We start from the raw sequence: 19,115 nt of genomic DNA, 5'->3' as shown, positions 1-19,115 counted from the left end.
GGGCTGCGAAGTCCCTCGGGGCCAAGGGCTGAGCTGGAGCTCTGCAGTGGGGCGATGCAGCAGAGCAGACGCAGCCCACGACCCGCTAATGCAAGCCTGCCTTGGCGAAAGGGGTGGCAGCTATGCCGGGTGGCTGTGGGACACGGCTGCGGTTGATCCGGGTAGCCCCGTAGCGAAAAGATGGGGATCGCATCCCTAACCTGGCAATAGCCACGGAGAAGCCGTAACACAGATTTTAATATGCTTTCTAAACCCACTGTTTCAGCATTTGTTGTGAAACTATCCATGCAAATGCCTGTGCTTGCTTGGCCTCAGCCTTTCTTTGGGTTTTGATTTGTTTTCTTCCTGGTAAAAAGGCACAGGAAAGAAGGCAACTTGCAGGGAGGTATTTCCTAGGATCCCAACCCGGCTCCTGAAGCGGAGGCTGGGAAAAGAGCAGCCCTGCTCCCATGTCTCACTGCAAAGGCTGGAGGCTGATGGGCTTTACAAAGCAGTATCAGCTGTCAGCATCCCTTGGGGGAGATGGAGACGGCTCTGCCAAACAGCACAAGTATCTCTGCTGGGTTAAAACGGCTGGCGAGCCCGTCCTGAGCCCTGAGATCCATGGTGTGCTCCAAGACCGCGTGAGTCAGCTAGAGGGAGCCAAATAAAAAGGGAGACGGCTGGCCGGCGTGCTGCCTGGGTGCTGCGGAGCCGAGAGCGACGGCGGTTCCCCGGCTCCGCGAGATGGGCTGGGGCACGAAGCTGCCGGGGAGCAAAGGCAAGGCCTGAAGCGTGGTCAGCGCTGGACCTCCTTTCTAAACGCTYGGCAGGCTCCAGCGGCTTTGCGAAAAGGAGTTAACTGTCTAGGGCGAGAGCGCTGCCCGTGTTCAGATGGTGATAATAACCGAGAGGAACAACAACTGCTGCGGTGGGACGGGAAGCCACCCAGGGATTATTGACCCACTGGGATTCCTTCGCTCTGATTCAAGCCATCAGCTCTCCCAAGTCTGTAATTACTTCCCAGGAGACAGCCTGCTCTGAGGCCATTCCCACTTGGAAAAAATACCCCAGCGGTTAACGCAGACACTTGCCTCGCGCATGTTTCCAGCGTTGGGCGATCCCGGCTCCCCTTCCCGGCCGCTGCACTGTGTGCGCCCTGGCCAGGGAGGGAGTGGAGGGGAGCAGCCTGACTCAGCCCATTTATCTCGCTCCCACGTGAGTTTAGCAGGCTAATAATACCTAATCCTGGGCTGGGTAAGTCAGCGTTACCTCACCGACTTCATTTGCCCAGACGAAGTCAAGAGATGCTTTCAAACACAAACCTGCGTGTGCCTTGGGCAGCTGCCGCTTTCCAACGAGTTTAACTTCTCAGCTCTCCTTTAGCTTCTTAACGCGGCTTGCTCAGCCCTCCTGTCTGTAAAGAGGGGATCAGAGCATCTCGCACCTCCCTGGGCTGGCTGAGACGTGATTAGTATTTGCAAAGCTCATTACGCTTTTCAGGACAAAAGAGACGCTGAGGAGTCTGCTGGGCCGGATCCGGACTTCCCTCGTTTGAGCAGCCTCCAGCCCACACAGAGGGGCCGAGCCGGAGTCAGCACGGTACGATGTGACCTCTGATCTCAAAGTATCTTGTCCCCTATCACAATTTCAAATACAGTGCAGGAATGAATGGATTTGAGGAAAGGTGTGCTTGTAATTCGAGGACTCATCACCGAAACAGCTCTTAAGCACTGCAGTAGCTTCTCCCCCTTAAAGCTTGTTTCTACTGAAGTCAATGGCAAAACCTCCCTTGACAGCAATGGGCCCCAGAGCAATTCTAGAGGAGAAAAGTTTCCAAATAGCTCAGAGATATGGGACAGGAGAGCACAAAGGAGAACCGAGCAAATACTTAAGGGCTTGCTGAGGTGCCTCGAGGTTCAGGAGACCCACAGGTTTGGAGGCCAGCAAGGACCGCTACCGTCTTTCCGTCTGAGCCTCCTGCTCAGTGCAGGCTTGAGACATTGCATGCTGGCCCCGTCGCTGCCCCCAYCGCCCGTTCGCTGAGCACGGCAGCGGTGGGAGCGCGGGCTGCAGGACTCCCTGTGCAGCCTGCAAAGGCCCTGCTCCTCCCCACTGGCGCAGTGCTCAACATGTAGATGATTTATAAAAGTGCCACCTGTCAGCAAGAGGTTAAGTCATGCTCTGGCCTCTGTTTAACCCTGATGTTGATCATCATGTGAATCAATTCTGCTTCTGTTAGGACTGCTTTATGAACACATCCTGCAGGCGAGACCTGCRTGCGCCCTAGAAGGTGGCTCTGCACGTTCCTCCTCACTGGGCCTCAATGGGGCAGGGTCAGATAATCCASCGCCCTGTTTCCTCTGCTGCAGCAGTGGCATCCTGATTTAAGGAAGCCTCTTTTTCCCTTTGCCTCTCCCAAGATGGGGCTGCTCCGGGATGAGCATGCTGCTCCCAGGAACATTAGCTAACCTAGTGGGGGGCACCCGGCCGCTGGAGCAGCTGGACTGTCACAGGCCAAGTGGGAGAGTGGAGAAGTGAGTTCTTGAAGCTACTCAACCAAGTTCCCTGGGCTCTAGGCACTCCAGGCTAGCGCACGGCCTGACCTTCCAACCTGCCATCAAAATGCCTCGTGAATTCACATCCACTTTTATCTAAAATGCTACAAAGGTAATRAACACTTTACTGCTTTATGCACTTCTCTGGACCAACTGCGGACACTCGCCGCAGCATTGCTGACCAGGACTACGGCCTGAGAGCCACTACTCTGTAACGCCATGCCAAGCCCTTCAGTCGACTGGCTTTCGGAGCAGCCTCGTAGGGCCAGCGTTTGTCCAGACAGCGTCTCCCGGCCTGYGGGTATGGCCTGTGGGCTTTGCTCCGAGACGGGGGGCTTTGCGCCCTGAATGTGCCATTCCCCACCAGCCCAGCAGCAATTCTTACCACGCCTGAGCCTCGCTTCATCCAGACAATGGTGAGAGACGGGTTCCCAGTCCAGGCACAGTTGAAGACTGCGTCCGAGCCCAGGTCAACGAGGAGGGACTGCGGTTCTGTCGCCATCCGGGGCCCAACTGTATAGGGAAGACCGGCATCACTCCCAGTGATGGGCTCTGTCAGCTAGGAGCCCTCAAACCAAACGCTCACTGTGTCAGGGGAAGCTGTGGAGGGTTCTGATGTAACCCTGGGTCACAGCTGCATACGGCCCCCAAATAAACCAGAAGAGCTAGAGCCAGGTGCCTGCTTCCGCAGTGCCAGAAACGCCAGCTCCCCGAGGGACCGCCGCCTCCAGGGCTGTGCATTCACCAGGCGGGAGTCCCGTCAACAGCTCTGCAGAGCGTCTGGGCTGCAAGGGAGCCCAGCGAGACCTGGTCACTCTGGGATTGTCAGAGCTAGCCAAGCAATTCCGTGTCCCCTTCCCATTAATTTTTGGCAGCTCTGCTGGCCCTGCTATTAGATGCCGTTTATAAACTCAGCCCTGGGAAGTCAGTCTTGAGCTGACAAATTACTTACAATAGACGTCCACGGTCCTGCTGATGTTTGTGCTGCCCAGCGCATTGGTAACCTCACAGGAGACTGGCTCAAAGAAGAAGGTGTGGTCCACGATGGTTTCATAGAAGTCACCGGATGCTTCCTTTATTACTTGGCCTTTTTTCGCCCACCTGCGGTATAAGAAAGAGCGGGAATGTGTTGCTGTTGTGTTGCTTTCCATCCACAGGTGTGCAGTGATGGAGATGCCCTTGCAGCCGTGGTGTCATGCACGTGGCTGGCAGTGCCGAAGCGCTGCAGGCCATAGGGTGCCCACTGCTGCCCTTGACTTTAGGAGGGATGTGCTTGTCTTCGGCATCATCCTCATCCCCAGGGATGGGGCACAGAGTGGCCTGAGGCCTTCTCCCTTTTCAGCTTTCTGCCTCCTAACTGCAGGTCCTGGAGAGGAGCCATCAAACCCATGTGTACACGTATCCCTGCCTGAACGCCTTCAAAATAGACCAAAATTGCTATTTCCCAAAGAAAGCCAGTTTCACCGGAAATAAACTTCACTCCTCAGGACTGCAGGCCATGGGTAGAAGTGCTTTGTGATGGGAGAGATGGGACAGGGCAAGTCTCAGAAGGTGGGGAACACGGTGCCAAGACAAAGCTGCCACCTGTTGAACACTTGCCAACCAACGCTGTTGGTCCTTCCACATCAAAACCACTAAAAACCCCTTCAGCTTCCCCCCACTTCCACCCTTTTTCCCCTCTTCCTTCATTTTTTTCCATCGAAGAGAACTTTTATCCCTTTAAGGCAGCTGAAATAACATTACCCTGAAAAGCCAAGCTGGCATTTGCAACACTGCAACTTGCAAATTGTCTTGGAGAACAAGCTGTCAACTCAGCACTTGAATTAAGCCGCTGTTTGCCAAACAATGAGCAAATGTGACCTAATGGGGCACCATCTGGCAACCTGCCACTCTGGAGCGGGTGGAAAAGACGGGAGATGCTGTCAGGCTGTGGGAAACTCCAGCCACTCTTTAGGGGAAGGGAAAGAAAGCGCAGAAAACAAGTCTGGGGAAAAAAATAATAAGCGTACCGAAACAACTGACAGTTAAAGTAGAGGGAAGAGGACTTCCCTGAGGAATCTCTGCCCGTCTCAGGGGCGTTTGCCTCTGGTTGCACCAGATAGAATGGGATGTTCGAAAAAGATGGGATGGGTTGGGGGAAGAGGCAGGTGCCAGGAGTCTGCTGTTGGGGCACGGGGCAATTTCAAGGCATCTTCCTGCATCAGTTACAATCCCCGTGGCCTCTCCTGTGCTCCGGGGAGCTGGGCAGTGTTTCGGGAAGGGCAGCAGATGCTCTGCAAACCCCCAGCACTGCAAAGAACGGCCAGGGCCGGGCTGGGAAGGCCAACGGCAGGACGTGAATCCACCACAACATGGCTTTTCTTATGAGCCTTTCCACTCCTCTGCGCACATGGCCATTTCAAGGTGAAAATCCAATCTCCAATGCATTTATGGAGGCTCATTTTTTCCCCAGCTCTGCGGGAGAAACGCCCACGGCGTTGTCCTCCTCCCCACCGCCCTGGCACAGGGAGCAGAGTGCCCAGAGAGACCCCACCACCCTGCTCAGGCAGGTCTCGCAGCCGGCGATGCCTCTGCCAGCCGTCCCACACCACACACGGGTTCCCCTGGCTTTAACGCCGCACTTGCGCTGCCCAAAAGGCAGCTGAAGGCGACGGAGACGCAGTGAACGCGTACAACCGAAGAGGGACGCTGCTGGAAGCAGACAGTTGCCCCACGTGGCTCTGTGGGGCTCGCACGAGCCCCGCCGTCAGCTCCGGAGAGCAAAACGCCAGCTCATCGCGGACTGCTGCGGCCCGGGTCGGGGAAGCGCTCTGACAGCGCCGCTAGAGCAAATTCCCCGTGCGYGGGCTAAAGTGAACCTAATTGAATCAGGACAGCTGACCTGCAAGGCTTCRCCCACCATCTGATGACACAAGCGTTTTGAAAGAGATGTATTAGCAGCACAGATGTGAGCTGATTTGTATGCACTTATCTGCTCTCTCCTTTCATTTATCTTTGCACCTCTAACAGATGCTGACTGGCCACTTCGGCTTCCCCGTCCTGCCTCCCTCCCCGCACCCCCCTTCCGTAATTCATCAGGAGACGCCGCTTTTATCTCTAGGGTTGTGCTTCATGTGCTAATGAGGGAAGCTCCTCTTACGGCAAGAGGAGCGCAAATCACACCTTCCACCTGCCGCTCCAAAACGCTGAATGACCATTAACGTTCTGGTGACGCCTTTCTCATCCCGGAGGGAACCGAAACCGAAGTCAAACGGCTCGTGAGAGGTCGGACAGCAAGCCTGATCTAACTGGTATGCTTCACCGCCTGAAGCTGGATGCTGCCTCCTTCCTGACGGAGCGATGGTGGGATCCTCGCTGCCCATCCCGGAGAGCATGTGCTGGYGCTCGGGCAGCAGCTAGGCTCCGAGGGCTGCTCCTCACCTGGGGCCGCGGCGGCAGGATCCATGGGGATCCACAAGAGCTGGCCTTTCTCTGCCCTGAAGCTTTGCACAGCTTGTGGGGAGGAGAAGAAATAGGTCCTCATCTCCTCCTGTTTGGCCTGCTGGTCAAAGGGGCCTGAATCTGTCCCTCACCAACACTTGAGGGATGCAAGGAAGCAAGGAAGGCAGAAAGTCAGAAAGGAAGGTAGAAAGAAAGCTAAAAAGAAGGTTAGAAAGTTAGAAAGGAAGATAGAAAGGTAGAGGGAAGGCAAAGGGAAGGCAAAGGCAAAGGGAGAGTTTTCTCCAACTCTTCTATTGCCAGGAATGAAATATTATTAGTAACCTGTGGACTTGTCGGGTTTCCTATAGACAAAAGCACGGTGCTTTACATATTTGTTCAAAACCTATTGCTTCTGCAAAACTGGATTTCCCCAGCGGAGAGATGTGTCATAAAAAGCAATTTTTTGTGCTTCAGCAGAGATCAAGGTTCTTGCTCTAGTTTTCCAAGGTTTAACACTTCTGAATCAATGTGGCTGAACAAGCACTACAGACCTTTTATAATGCCAAATTGCTTTTTAACAACAACAGCTGATAACCCTCGGTGAAGCTTCCCAAGACGTGCTTGTGGACAGCCAGAAGCCAAGTTACCCATGTCTTTAACAAGCCTGCAACATGCCTTTCTTACCTATTAACTTTTTGTTAATTATTTATAAACAGATTCTAGGTAAAATGTAGCCGAGAATACGGTTGAGGATGTTGGACTCCTGCGCATGGCTCTCTGCTTGGTGCATCCCTACGGAATCGCCTGCCCCWCCCCGATAAGCAGCTCCCGGCAAACCCGGCTGGAGCGTACGCGGAGGAGGGGGGCACCCCCATCTCCCCAAAGCCAATTTTGCTCCTCTCAAACATCTCACGGACTGGCGGCTTTTAAAGATGAGAGGGCAGCGCTCATCCGCTTTGATCTCAGGAACACAGCCTGCCATTTCCACCTGCGTTACCTCTTTATTAAGCACAATCGTCCATGCTGGTGAGCCAGAGAGACAGCCTGTCTCCAAGCCTTAAAGGGGATTTGCTTGCTTGATCTTCCCCTGCCATGAGACTCCTGATTTTTGGTAGCTTGGTCCTTTTTCCGAGCCGTTCCTGCCAAGGGCAAGTCCTCTTCCCCTGATGCTTTGAGCTCTTTATCAGGCAGCCGCTCTGGGGAGGATTACTCCGGGATGTCAGCTTGATGTCCGGCCCGCGTGCAAATTCCCGCTGGGCCTCCCTCGCCCGTCTCAAACCACCTGGTGCCGAACACCACGGCCGTCGCGCTCCTTGGCCCWCGCCGTGCCGGCACGCTGGGCGCCACGACGCCTCCGCAGCCCCGTCCGCTTCGGCCCGTTGCAGTTGCTGCCTAGYGTCTCACCGCCCGTACATCCAGCCCGGCTCCCAGCCGGCGCTCCCTGTCCTGCCACCCTCGAGCGCGTGGGCTTCTTTCATTTCTTTCCTTACCTCGGAGGTATTTATAGACTGCAAGCGTGTCGCCCATTTTCTTCCCCTCTGGGCTGAGTCTCATTTTGCTATTTCCTCTTTTCCTTATTTCCTTTCCCAGATTTCTAACCTCTCTGCAGCTCTGCCTTTATTTTTCGGTGGCCCCTCTGGAGGGAGTGCCCAGTGCCTGCCAGTTCAGTATCTTCTGGAAACTGAATCGGCCTCGGTGAAGAAGGAAATCAAATTTCAACCAGGAAACAGATATTTCGATCCCAGCTTCAAAGGGGTTATTACAGAGAGCAATGAGAAAAAAGTGATTAGAGAATAACTCCCCCCCCCCCCGGGTCCTTTTAGCACTTAAAAATGAGAGGGAAGGGAGGTACCTCTCCAAGGAGATGATCTCCAGAGAAGTAGCATTTCTCTGACTGCATCGATCGCAAGAGCAAGAGTGCAAGCCAATAAATAAAAAAGGACAGTGTGGGATATGTTTGTTTGCAAGCGATGCTGGGGGTGTGTTCTGTTTTTCGTGTGTCAGTGTTACTCCAGCGACCCGTCCCAGTTTCCGAARGAAACCTGCCAAACGCTGGGAGACCGGGTGCTGCTGGAAGCGCCCTGGGCTGGGACGAAGCCTCCTGGCTTCCTTCCAGGCTCTTAGTGAAAGCTGCTTGGCCGAGTTTTTTCTGTGCAGGCGATTTTAATTTGTGTGCCTGAAGGACAGGCACACACGAAGCGCCCATGATAACATATAAAGTGATATAAAGTAGGAGCTACCCCCCACACTGGGCAACCCCGCACTTACAGCTCCCGCTGCCGATTTCCGCCGCGCTGCCGAGAAAACGCGGCACCTTTCTCCCAAGCACGAACCGGCAGCCGTGCAGGGAAAGGCCGTGGCGACCTTAGGTTGGGCGATCAGTGAGATGTGCAGGCCCTTAACGCTGCTGAATCAGGACAGCAAATGAATGCATTTATTCTGACTTCAGCCAGCTAGCTGCTGTCTCGCTTGCGTGCTGGGCAAAGCTGCAGATTCAATTAGATTATAAAAAATGAAATTCAAACCAGAGCGTTTCAGGACTCCTGGCTGCTGCGACGTTTTTATCTGCTTCTTCCCTGTTGGCCATCGGGGGGGGAAGAGCCAGGATTTACTCCAGACAGGAACGGGGCCCATACAGCAATTCGGGTCCATCTCCTTCTAACAGATCCACCCTTCAGATCCGCCCCATCCTGAGCCTGTTCCTTCACAAAACTGCTCTTTAAACCGACTGACGGCTGTCCGGACCGACCCTATTTCTACGCACAACCCTGCCGCGCTCAGGACCTCGCTCTGCAACGCAACAGCCGGAAGAGCCGCTGCTCGGGGAGCCCGTCCACAGCCCGCGGCGTCGCGCCCGGCGCCAAGAGTGCTGCGCGCCCTACGGAGCGCCGCCACGGAGCGAAGCGTCGCTAGCGAGCACCGCGTCCGCCTCAGCGCCGGCCACGCTCGCGCTAACAAATGAATTCCTCTGTCTGCAGCAAAAGGACTTGTAATTCTTCAGCAAACAGCGTGTGTGAAGAAGCTGTTTACCGGAATTTGTAGTCGTGTCATGTCACTGCCCCCCGAGTAAAGCGATGTTGCTTTGGTGCGTGCTTGGATGAGGGAAAATATTCGGCTCCGAAAGCCGGCTATGACTGCTCAATGCTCTTGCTCCTGCGTTAATGCCTTCGCTCCCCCCCCCCACGACAGCCCCAAACATCGGGGGGAAACACCAGTTTCCCCAGCGGCAACCCAGGGGTTGGCAGTTCCTCCATGGGGAACACGCAACCTTTTCTCCTTGCCTTTTCACCTGCTCCCCCCGGCAGCCACCTCTCCCGGGGAGCCCAGGGCGGTCACCGCTTCGGCCCTCGCTGGGCACGTTTTTGCCGAACGCGGCCCGCCAGGAGCGCTCGCCAGCGGCCCCCGCGCTCCCGAATCAGACCTCCCGCCGGATCAGCTCCTCCGATCGAGCGCAACCCAGGCTAGTGGAGTGTATCGTAATTTTTAATTAACAATGCAAAATAAAACAGTTGCTTGCCGTATAAATTGTGTTTACCAAGAATGACTTAAAATAGATAAATATTTTCTTGGAYGCATTTTAATTGCCTAATAAAAGTACCGAGAACACCCACAAACACCTTAAATAAATGCATGGCTCATGGAATGAATTAATTAACATTTCATTCCTGGGAAGGGCTATTAATTGCTACAAATTGCTCCGAGAATGGGTTTTGCTGCTTTATTGCCAGCACTACCTTCGGTTACCAGTGCTATAACGTGGCGGGCCCCCCTCGTCCGCGGGCGAGGGCTTTGCCCCCGCGCGGTGACTGCCGGCAGGACGCCGCGAGCGCCAGCCCGCATCCCTCTGCCGCCGGCGGACGGGCAGCCCCCACRCAGGGGACGGGCTCGTGGACGCTGGGTGTAGGGGCTCGGAGGGCCGTAAGGGGCAGAGGGCAGYGGACGGCTCGTACTGCTAACGCTGGCCGTGCCGGGCAGCCCCGCGTTGGCYGAGCATCCCCCGTTGAGCGACAGGCTGGGGAGCGCAGACTGAGCGAGCAACAGGGCCCGAGCGGCGTCGCGCTGCCCCCCTGCACCGCTCCGGCATGATGCATCGCCCAAATTATTTCTTTATTAAGAGTAAATTTCCATAATGGTGATGTATGGGGTTATTCCTCTTCTCCTGTCGGCTCCCTCCCTAATGAAGACGTGTGGGCCCCGGCAGAGCCCTGTGCGGTGCCTCCGCCGCGTGGCAGCCGCGCTCCCCTCGTGCCGACGCGGCGGGTTCGTTTTTCAGCCGGCACAGGCCATAGGCAACCTCTCCGCCACCTAAATTACGTGGCTGGGCCTTCCAGTTTGGGTCGTCGGAGCTTTAATCGAGTTCAGGAGGGCAAACAACGTCCTTGCTGGTGGCTGGCCTGTCCTCCATCGCGCGGCCCAGGGCCGCGGAGAGCATTCCTCAGCCGGGGTGGCAGGAAGGCGACGGGCAGGTCTGGCGGCTCTGCGTGGCACTGGGAACGACCCAGCTTTGGGCCAAAGGTGGGGCTGTTTGCAGAGCATCCATCCTGCAGCCCCTGGAGATTATATATATATATATATATATATTCTTCCTTCAGTGTCCCCCAGGTTTTCCTCCATGCTTGGGTCCCATTTGCATCCCAGGCACAATTAGCGCCTCTGCTAAAGAGCTCCGCGGGTCTTGTTTTGAGGTTTAACAAAGAAGCCGGCAGGCTGGGAGCAGGGCAGAGCTTGCCTTACTTTGGTGCTCACTGGAGAAATGATGACTTGTTAGCAGCAGCCCTGGGAATTTCTCGTCTTTGTTTTCCATTCCTCAAAACTTCACAACCTGAGTCGTGAAATAATTGGATTTCTTACCGTTGGCAGCTGGACATGGATGCTCAAGTCATGCTGGGCACCCCAGGAGACACACACCTGGGACCAGCACCATTGGAAGATGTCCATAGTGTTTACCCCCCATCCCGCATGGTCTCGGGCTGTTCCATTAAACGACCGCTATTATTTTGTCTGATGCGCATCCCAACCCGCAGAGAGCAGCGCTGGCCCTGGACCGCGGGCGTCAGATCCCTGGCCTGACACACCTCTGTCCGTGCACGACCCGACGCAGCCGGGCCCTGCCGCGATGACACTTTTTCTGCCGCTTCTGCAGCCCCAACGTGGGCATCTCGGCTTTGCCGCGAAGGGTCGCACCGACAGAGCTTGGTGCTGACTTTGCCCAGCAGCTGGTAATCTCCCCTGCCCATGTTTTTCTCCCATGTTGCCTTTCTTTAGGAACAAATCAACAGTGAGAAAAACTGCAACTTTCTCCGGAATTTCAAGAGTTCAGGATGTCAGGCTTGAATCCCAGACATGGACATGTTTGGTGTCTGATTGCCCTTGCTGCAATACATCAGTTGCCGCTTCCGGGGTTTGATTGTTTTTAAACACTCTGAGGTTTTGATGATAATAATAACACACCTTGCTGCGCAGAAGAAACCTCTGTCTTGATTTCCTTCAGTGTTCCCCCTCCTACCAAGCCAGGAGGTCTGCTATGAGTCTGATTGCTCATCAAAGGGAAGTCTTTAAAGGAGGTGCCTGTCTTAAATGCGGAGATTTTGCATCTCCTCCTCACCGTCAGCAGGTCCCAAGGGTGGGGAAAACCAGCAAGGGGCTCCTTGCATCTCCCCAGATTACCCTGGAGCGGAGCAACCTGAGCTTAGCTCTGCAGGGAGCGCATTGCACTTGCGGCCAGGCCGCGCGGAGGACATCTCCTTAGAGCACCTTGGGCGCTGGGCAGGAGATGGTTCTCCTGGAGAGCTGGGTTTGGGCTCTGACCACAGAGCCRAGGTCTTGCTGAGATGCTGCTTTGTGCAACCTTTCTGATTTCTGCAAAATGGGACCTTCTTGTGCTGTTTTGCCAGATGAAAGAAATGCCAGAGCAGGAACAGCCCTGTGCTAGACCTGCGCTGACCGTGAGCTCTGGGGTGCGGGAGCAGGGACGAAGCGGGGTGAGAAGGTTGCTCTCTCACAGATGACACAATTAAAGCTGGTGTCGCTGAACAAGCTTGGACAAGCYGCGGTTCATTTTGGTGAGAAAACAGTCAAAATGGCCTTTTGCTTAGTTACAGGGAYCAGAACAAACTGGCCACAACAGCAGAGGGGAAGAAGTAAACAAAGTTGTTAACTTGCCCCTGACTTGACCGATCAACCGTTGTAGATAGCTAAACCCGGCTGATGAGCCGTGCAGCTAATATGYGGCGTAACGCTACGCACCAGAGCCTGAGGAATCGGTAAAATGGGAATTTGCAGCTGGGGCTGCGCTGACCTGTGGAAGACCTGGCTGTAAGCTTCAGCTCCGTGTGTGCCAGAAACGCAGGGCAGCCGCAGCCCGCGCAGCGCAGTTTGGCCCAGGGACTGCACGAGACACCTGCCCCGTGCACGAGCTTCCCTCGCCGGAGCTCGCGGCAGCAGCGAGGCTGCTTGTGCTGGCTGCTAGATACCCGTAGCACTGCGGGGAGAAATGCCTCGCTACTGGCGACCACGCTCCGTGCTTGCGGTGAACCTGGCTCTCTCCCTGCTCCAAAGGCTGCTCCGATTCAGGCTGCAACAGGGCAGGCACAGGCGAGGTGATTCCTTCCTCAAATCGAGCTATCTTCTTGACAGATCAAAACAAAATGCAGATGCTTTAGATCTGGCAGTCTTTTAATTCTGCTGCTTAAAATCTTCTGCCCCCTCGTACGAGAGGCCTGCGCACCAATCCTGTCCCCATTACTCCCCGTTTCGGTGCCTCTCCGCTTGCAACGAGGGATGCTTTTTGTCCTCTTCTCTTTCACAATGCTGCCATCTTTTGCAGTGACTCCTCCCCGCTCCTTAAATCCTCAACCCCTGGAGTCACAAGATGATACGAAAAATATACTTTTTTCCCAAGACAAATTACTAGCGTTAAACTCCTGACCATTCTAGGTGCAGAGAAAGTTTAAACCCATTCAGACAGGTCCCCTGAAGTGACAGAGGGAAGCCAGGCTACGATAAAGAGCTGCTGAATGYGCTAATCCTGACTTTAATCATTTTGCCGAGGGAGGGAAAGCCGGGGCTGATGCTGGTTTGGCAGGAGGAGTTCGGATGCGCCACCTCTGCGCGGTGGACTTCACCCCTGTCCTGCCGGCTCTTCCATGCATTTCATTTTTCCTGCCTTCATCGTCTTGACTTATCCTGCCACACAATACACATGACTAATAGCTTAACTATTATTATTTCTTATACAGATCGGGTAATCCAATTTCATCAAGTGGTTTGTGTTTCCTCAAGTCATTTAGCAGGATTATTCCTTCCTGGGGTCTTCCTACCCCTCTCCACCCCCATAGCTGAATTTCTTTAGCCAGATTTATAGAGACTGGYTCATGAAGCCACTAATTCTGCTGACGGGTTTATCCTTGTGCGCTTAGCGCCCAAGCAGCAAAGTGAACCTGCCTGGGCTGCGAAGCTGTTCCGACCTGATCTCTGCAGCATGAGAGGGCTTCAGCACACACCAGCTTTGCACCCTCGCTGGCACGGTGCTTCCAGGAGAGGGGACAGGTCGGGGGCAGGTTTATATTAACAATACACGCACAGAGGGTGACCAGCCTGGGACGTGATGAACAGCCAGGTCACTGTCCCTGATTTGGACACGGTGCTGCCAGGCTGAGACACCTCTTGCGGTTCCTCTGCTCCTCCAGCACCAACTCAGAGCAGACACACTGAGCTCCCCCTAAAATCCTTCCTTCCCCCGCGACACCTGGTGTTGTCACCGCACCATTTGGGCTCACTTTTTAGGCTCTGTTTGTCTGGATTTTGGCTTGCTCTCAGGTTGGTGGGAGGCACAGCTCCTCCTCTGGCAGGCTCCCAGTCCTGTCCTGCCAGAACAGTCAATTATTCAGGGCTGAACGGTGTCTAGATCAAATGATTCAAGTTAGGATTATCAACAGAGGCAACCGTGCTAGGAGGTGTGCAGCCCCAGGTGAAGGTGGGCGAATACTAATCATGTGAGAATCTCCTTGAGGAAGATGCCAAGAGCAGAGATTTCTGTGTAATCCAACACGGGTTCCTGCTGGCTAAACTGCGAGCAACTTGGGGATCTGGCAATTCATACGGAGGAATAACAAATGACTTATCCACAAATGCACTCCCTCCGTGCTAATGCAAAAATACAGGCAGCTTACGGGTAGAGAAGGAGAACAAAGTTACAAGTTCACCAAAAGATCTGCTCATCTTTTCACTAGAAAATGCTCATAATTTCTGTTTATCCATCCATCCATCCATCCATCCATCCATCATCCATGCCTAAACTTATTCTCATGCCGTTATTCTTGGACAAGCCTCTTGAATGCCCCTAGACCAACCTGGTACAACACTGCTCTTCTGAGCTGTAGAGTTTTTCATCTCACCAACAGACAATCTCTCCTTAAGGACAGGGCAAGAAACCAGGAAGAGCAGCCAGGTCCTAAACCCTAACTTCGTATTCATGAGAAAACAGTCAAACGTGGCAGCATACTGATAAAATGGACCGACCCCCAGGAGCTATGCTATTGCATACAGGCTTTAGTGTAAAACAGTAAGGAACAACATTTCAAAAAAAGAAGTCTCCAAAAGTAAAAGCTGTAAGTCCTTAATTACAGACTTCAACAGCTGAAACCAGAGCTGAGCAGTAAGTGTTGCTTGATGCTTTACAGACAAATGGCCATATAATCCAAAGCCAACAGCTTGAGTTTTCCCTTTGCTTTAATATTTGCCAATAGCTTCTAGAGAGTTTGCACAGGAACAGAAACCCAAGGATAGCTTCAAGACTTGAAGTTAACAGAGTTACTCCAGTCTGACATAGTGTGAGGCCAGAATCCCTCTCGGGCCTTTTTGGGATGCGCCTAGCAAGGTCAGGGTGCCGTCTAAGGCAAATAAACACGCAGGATGACTTCACAGCACAGGGAGATGTGGCTCAGGGTGAACAACCCATCCTTACCAGCAGCTTCTTGATTCCTGGACCATTTAAAGCAGGACTGTGGAGGAAAATCTCTCATGCTAGAAACTTCCTCAGCTCAGCTTGTGCCATGCAACACTATTCCCTTGTTTTCCCTTAGATTTGGCTCTTTCCCAGTGAGTCCAGCCTGAATTCCCAGCTAGAGCGAGTCTGCGTGACATTTGCCCAAGCTCAGCAGCAGACCACGAGTCAACAGCCTGCATATGGCAGGATGAGCCCTCCGAATGCCAGTGTCCAAGATCAGTCCCGTACTGAGGAAATAACTGGGGCACGTGTTCCCGGGGGCTGAGCGGGACCCAACGGATCTATTTTGGGATGCCGACGTCCACTGGGTTTTCTCATGCTCCTGCCTTGCAGCTCCAACGCTGGCCTACATTCTGTAGCTATTCTGATAGCTCGCTCAAGTACAGACAGCATTTCTAAGGACAGTGCTTGGGGAATTAGTCTAATGAGTAATAACTGATGTGAACCGGAATCACCAAATCACCACTTGTTTACCAGAGCAGAGACGGTGACTGGGACAGAAGTAGATGGTAACAGCTTCATTTTCCATCTAAACTTCGCTCTCTCCCCCGCAAACTGCAATAAAGGAGTCCAGAGGGAATCAAGAAGTGAAATCCTTTCGCGACACACCGGCAGGGCTGAGGCGGGTGCAAAGCCCTGCTCCCATCCCGGGAAGGACCCATGGGACAGCCCTCATCACACACTGCCTCGTCATTCGCATCCATTTCTAGCTCACCTGCCCTATGCCGTATTCCCTACCCTCTGGCAGGAAAGCAGAAAACCCTCCAGAAGAGCTGAAGGCATCTTAAATCAACTTCCTTTCCAACTCAGCAGCTGTAAGAGGATTCATTATTTATATCGCAGAAACACAAGAGCTTAGCATATTTTAAGCTGTCTGAAATGACTTCAGTGCAACTCTTCCCCTCTCTCTTTAACAAAACACCCTGAGACATCTCCGAATCGAGCTGTGGGGGGAAACCTTTTAGAAAGAGGAAATAAAATGGAGGGAGTGAGGGAGAGAAAAGGGAAGACTGTGACCTTGGCATCGTCCAGGAATGCCCATCAGCACAGCAGCACCCGGGCACGTTCCCCGTAGGGAGGCTGGCACAGTCCCTAGACCTTGCAAGCGCTTGGCAAAAGGCACAACTTGACCAGAGGAAGCGAGGCTGGAACGGCCGGCGGCTGAGCTGCGACCTGTGCTGGCTCTCCGTCTCCAGGCAGCATGGCCTGGCCCGTGGGCATGCAGGATACGGGCTCTCGGATGCGGGGGTCCGCCGTCGCCTGGAGGGTATGTCAGGAGGGAAGGGAAGGAAGCCTCTCTGGTGCTTCACAGTACAAGCACGTGAGGCCGCATCCTTCAGAGGCAGCAGCAGAAGAGGTGCTGAGTGCTGGGTGTCATTTTTTTTCTTCTCCCCTTTTTTACATTTTCAGTTTAGTCACAGCATCTCTAATTTCCTTAGATCTGAAGCCACCTCGTGAGACTGGAAGGGAACGATATAGAAGAAAGATGAGGGAAAAAAACCTCCAGTAATCTTGTAAAAGTCAGTTTTGAAAAATCAATTTTCTTGTGTGACAAGATTTGCTTAAGGCTTTTCGCTCTGTGAAATCAGCCCATCATCCTCCGGGAACACATGAAAGAAGTGGCAAGCGTGGTTTGGAATAACTCAGATTAAAGACCGCTAAATTAGGCTTGAGAGGCCACCACCTCTCCTGCAAAGAGAGAGGAGATCCAGCCAGAGCAGCCAACGATGCTCYGTTCCCAATCACCGGTCCTGGTGTGAGACTCTCAAAGGAGTGGGGACCAACAGGCCTGGAAAAAAATAGCTTCCTTAAAAAAAAGGGGGTATCTCACCTGTGGTACAACTGCTTAGATCTCTCCGAAAGTTACGGATGTTTAAAAGAAGTGTTAGTAGCTTTGCTTGGTAGCAAACCACAAGGTCTTTGCTAATGGGCAGAGATCTGGGTGCAAAGTTTGTGGGAAATGAGATGCTTTGGACGCAGGTTCGCTCACTTGGCATGAGCCAAGTCTCTAAGACCGGTAACAGCGAGCGGGGGGCTCGTGAGGTTGCTGACTCCTGCCCAACATATTTCCCATGGAKCCACGAACCTGAAGACATGCTGTCACTGCCCAGCTTCCTGGGTGAGCCTGATTTCTGCCTCTCGTGGGCTACATCTTGGCGTAACTCCATTGCTTTCATGGCAATTCCTCCAAACTTAAAGCAGTGCCAACACGATCAGAGGTGACTGTGTGATTTTTAAATCTTGCAAGGTTGTCTGGATTTCCAGATCAACCAGCCAGTGACCCACCGGCCTGATCTTATCATCCTGCCCGGAAAGGCTGCCTCCACGCTCTCCAGGGATGGCTGCTCTTACAACGTGCCAGAGGAGGAAAGCACTGCTCAATCACAGCATTTTTCTGCACACTGTCTAGTTGCTTCCTTCAGCTGAAACGGACTGACTTGGATTTTTTTCTCCTCCTTGATGTCAGTTTTTCTTGCTTCAGAAAGGTCGTCGTGTTTGCTCCGTTTTTCCGAGTCCTGCTCAAAACCTTGCTGACCTTTTCGCATCGAGGAGCGGGCAGCGCTGGTGCTGCTGGCTGGCTGCACGCGCTCACCGCCACCGGGCCGCGGCACCACCGGGACGGACACAGGGTGGGACAACGCTCAGGGGGACCGGCACCGGCAGAGGAGCGAGGGCTCGGTGCTCCTGCCTGGGACAGGGACAGCCACAGGGTGCCCAGCGTCCCAAACCTCTCCGCCCCAGCACGGTGAACCCTCTCGAAACGCGTCGGCAAAACCCCTCTGCCAGCCCCCTCCGTAGGAGAGGCTCCAGCCGACGGAGCAGTTTGGCCTCATTTCACTCTTTTAATCTGGTACCTTTAATCATTTCTACTTTGGGAAACGGTGCTCAGAAGAATAAAGAACTTCCCTTCTCCCCATGACCCCCTTTTTTTGTCTTTCCCGGCATCAGATTCTCTCTCCTTTACGCTCTCTCCTAATTAGTTTGAGCTGCCACCGAACATCTTCCGCACGCTTGTTCCCATTACCCTGACAAGCCAGGGAATGGCAAGATGAATCTCTCGGTCCTCGCGCCTCCGTGTGCAAGGGGAAGCTCTGCTCTCTGAGCCCTGTCCTCTCGGTTTCATCTGGAGCTTCCCGGGGCAAAGGGATTTGTGCATTTGATTTTACTTTATTTTTTAAAGCCCGCCTTTCCCTCTCTGCCTGCCGCCCAGCCACACTCCACTCCCTGTCAGAGGGAGCTGGCAGATGGGGCTGATGCATCGCGAAGGAGATCTGAAGAATTCATTTCCTGTTATTTTTTTATTTCCCCAGCTTTCATTTTCACTTCAGAGCAAAGGTCCAGTTGTCTGGGAGGAAGCTACAAAGAGAAACCCAGGCAGGAAAACAGAGATAGTCAGGAAAAATGTTACTGTGCTGATAACTTGAGACCTCCGTGTGCTTTGCATTCATTTCAACTCCTGCTTTAGCTGCATTTTCCTAYGTCTATAAATTAGATTTATTCTGTTGCTGCTGTGAAATGCCTGCGGGCCCCTTCTCCGCTCCGTTTTCTCTTGCCTCCCTTGCCGAGCTTGGCCGCAGGAGGCAGGGGGAGAGGTGACAGCCCTGCCGAGGGAGAGCATATGGCCTCGCAGTGTCCTGGCGCTGGACAGACGGCAGCCTTGGCCTTTGCAGGAGGAGGCAGCAGATGGGAGCGCTGCCACTCTGTGGGCAGGGAGGAGGAAGGCAGCAAAAGCGGGGAGCGCGGGGGGCCGGAGCCTGGGCCCCGGTGGAAATGAGCAGCTTCCCCAAGCTCCCCGGTGGAGACGTCCGGGCCTTCCTCCTTGGGTCTCCTGCTGTTGCCCCGGTTGCCAGCTGTGCTGATCGCATTTTAACATCTCAGGCCRGGAGTTTGCGTTTGGTGACACGCTGAAAAGCGTTAGCGCTTGAACAGGTACAAGTTGCTTTGGAGGGAGCCCGCTGCTGAGCCCGACGGGTCGCACCTCCGCTGCTGCCACTGGCTGCTCTGCAGCGTGGTTCAAACCCTTGACAGTCCCCTTTAAATATTAATAGAGATGTGACTGTCGTTTAATAAGAGCCTAGTATTGCAGATGCCCCTTAACTGGCAGAGACTGCTGGGGACACAAAAAACGTGCCGCTTATGTAGCTGTCCCA

The 19,115-nt window shown here is 53.8% G+C and overlaps 1 protein-coding gene across 1 annotated transcript in view; it reads right to left on the bottom strand.

The window, feature by feature from the left end:
- The window catches only part of KIRREL3 (kirre like nephrin family adhesion molecule 3), a 136,358-nt gene that overhangs the window by 28,627 nt on the left and 88,616 nt on the right, over positions 1-19,115 (bottom strand). Inside the window, exons 7-8 of the mRNA XM_026071706.1 lie at positions 3,490-3,638; positions 2,923-3,050 (exon numbers count right to left, since the gene is read on the bottom strand). Of these exons, the coding sequence (XP_025927491.1) occupies positions 2,923-3,050; positions 3,490-3,638 (277 nt within the window). The remainder of the gene's footprint in view (positions 1-2,922; positions 3,051-3,489; positions 3,639-19,115) is intronic.

The sequence above is a fragment of the Apteryx rowi genome, unplaced genomic scaffold, assembly GCF_003343035.1.
Source record: "Apteryx rowi isolate R43461 unplaced genomic scaffold, aptRow1 scaffold_33, whole genome shotgun sequence".
Classification (NCBI taxonomy): Eukaryota; Metazoa; Chordata; class Aves; order Apterygiformes; family Apterygidae; genus Apteryx; species Apteryx rowi.
Note: the sequence above shows the minus strand (reverse complement) of the source record. Positions and strands in the feature narration are given on the sequence as shown.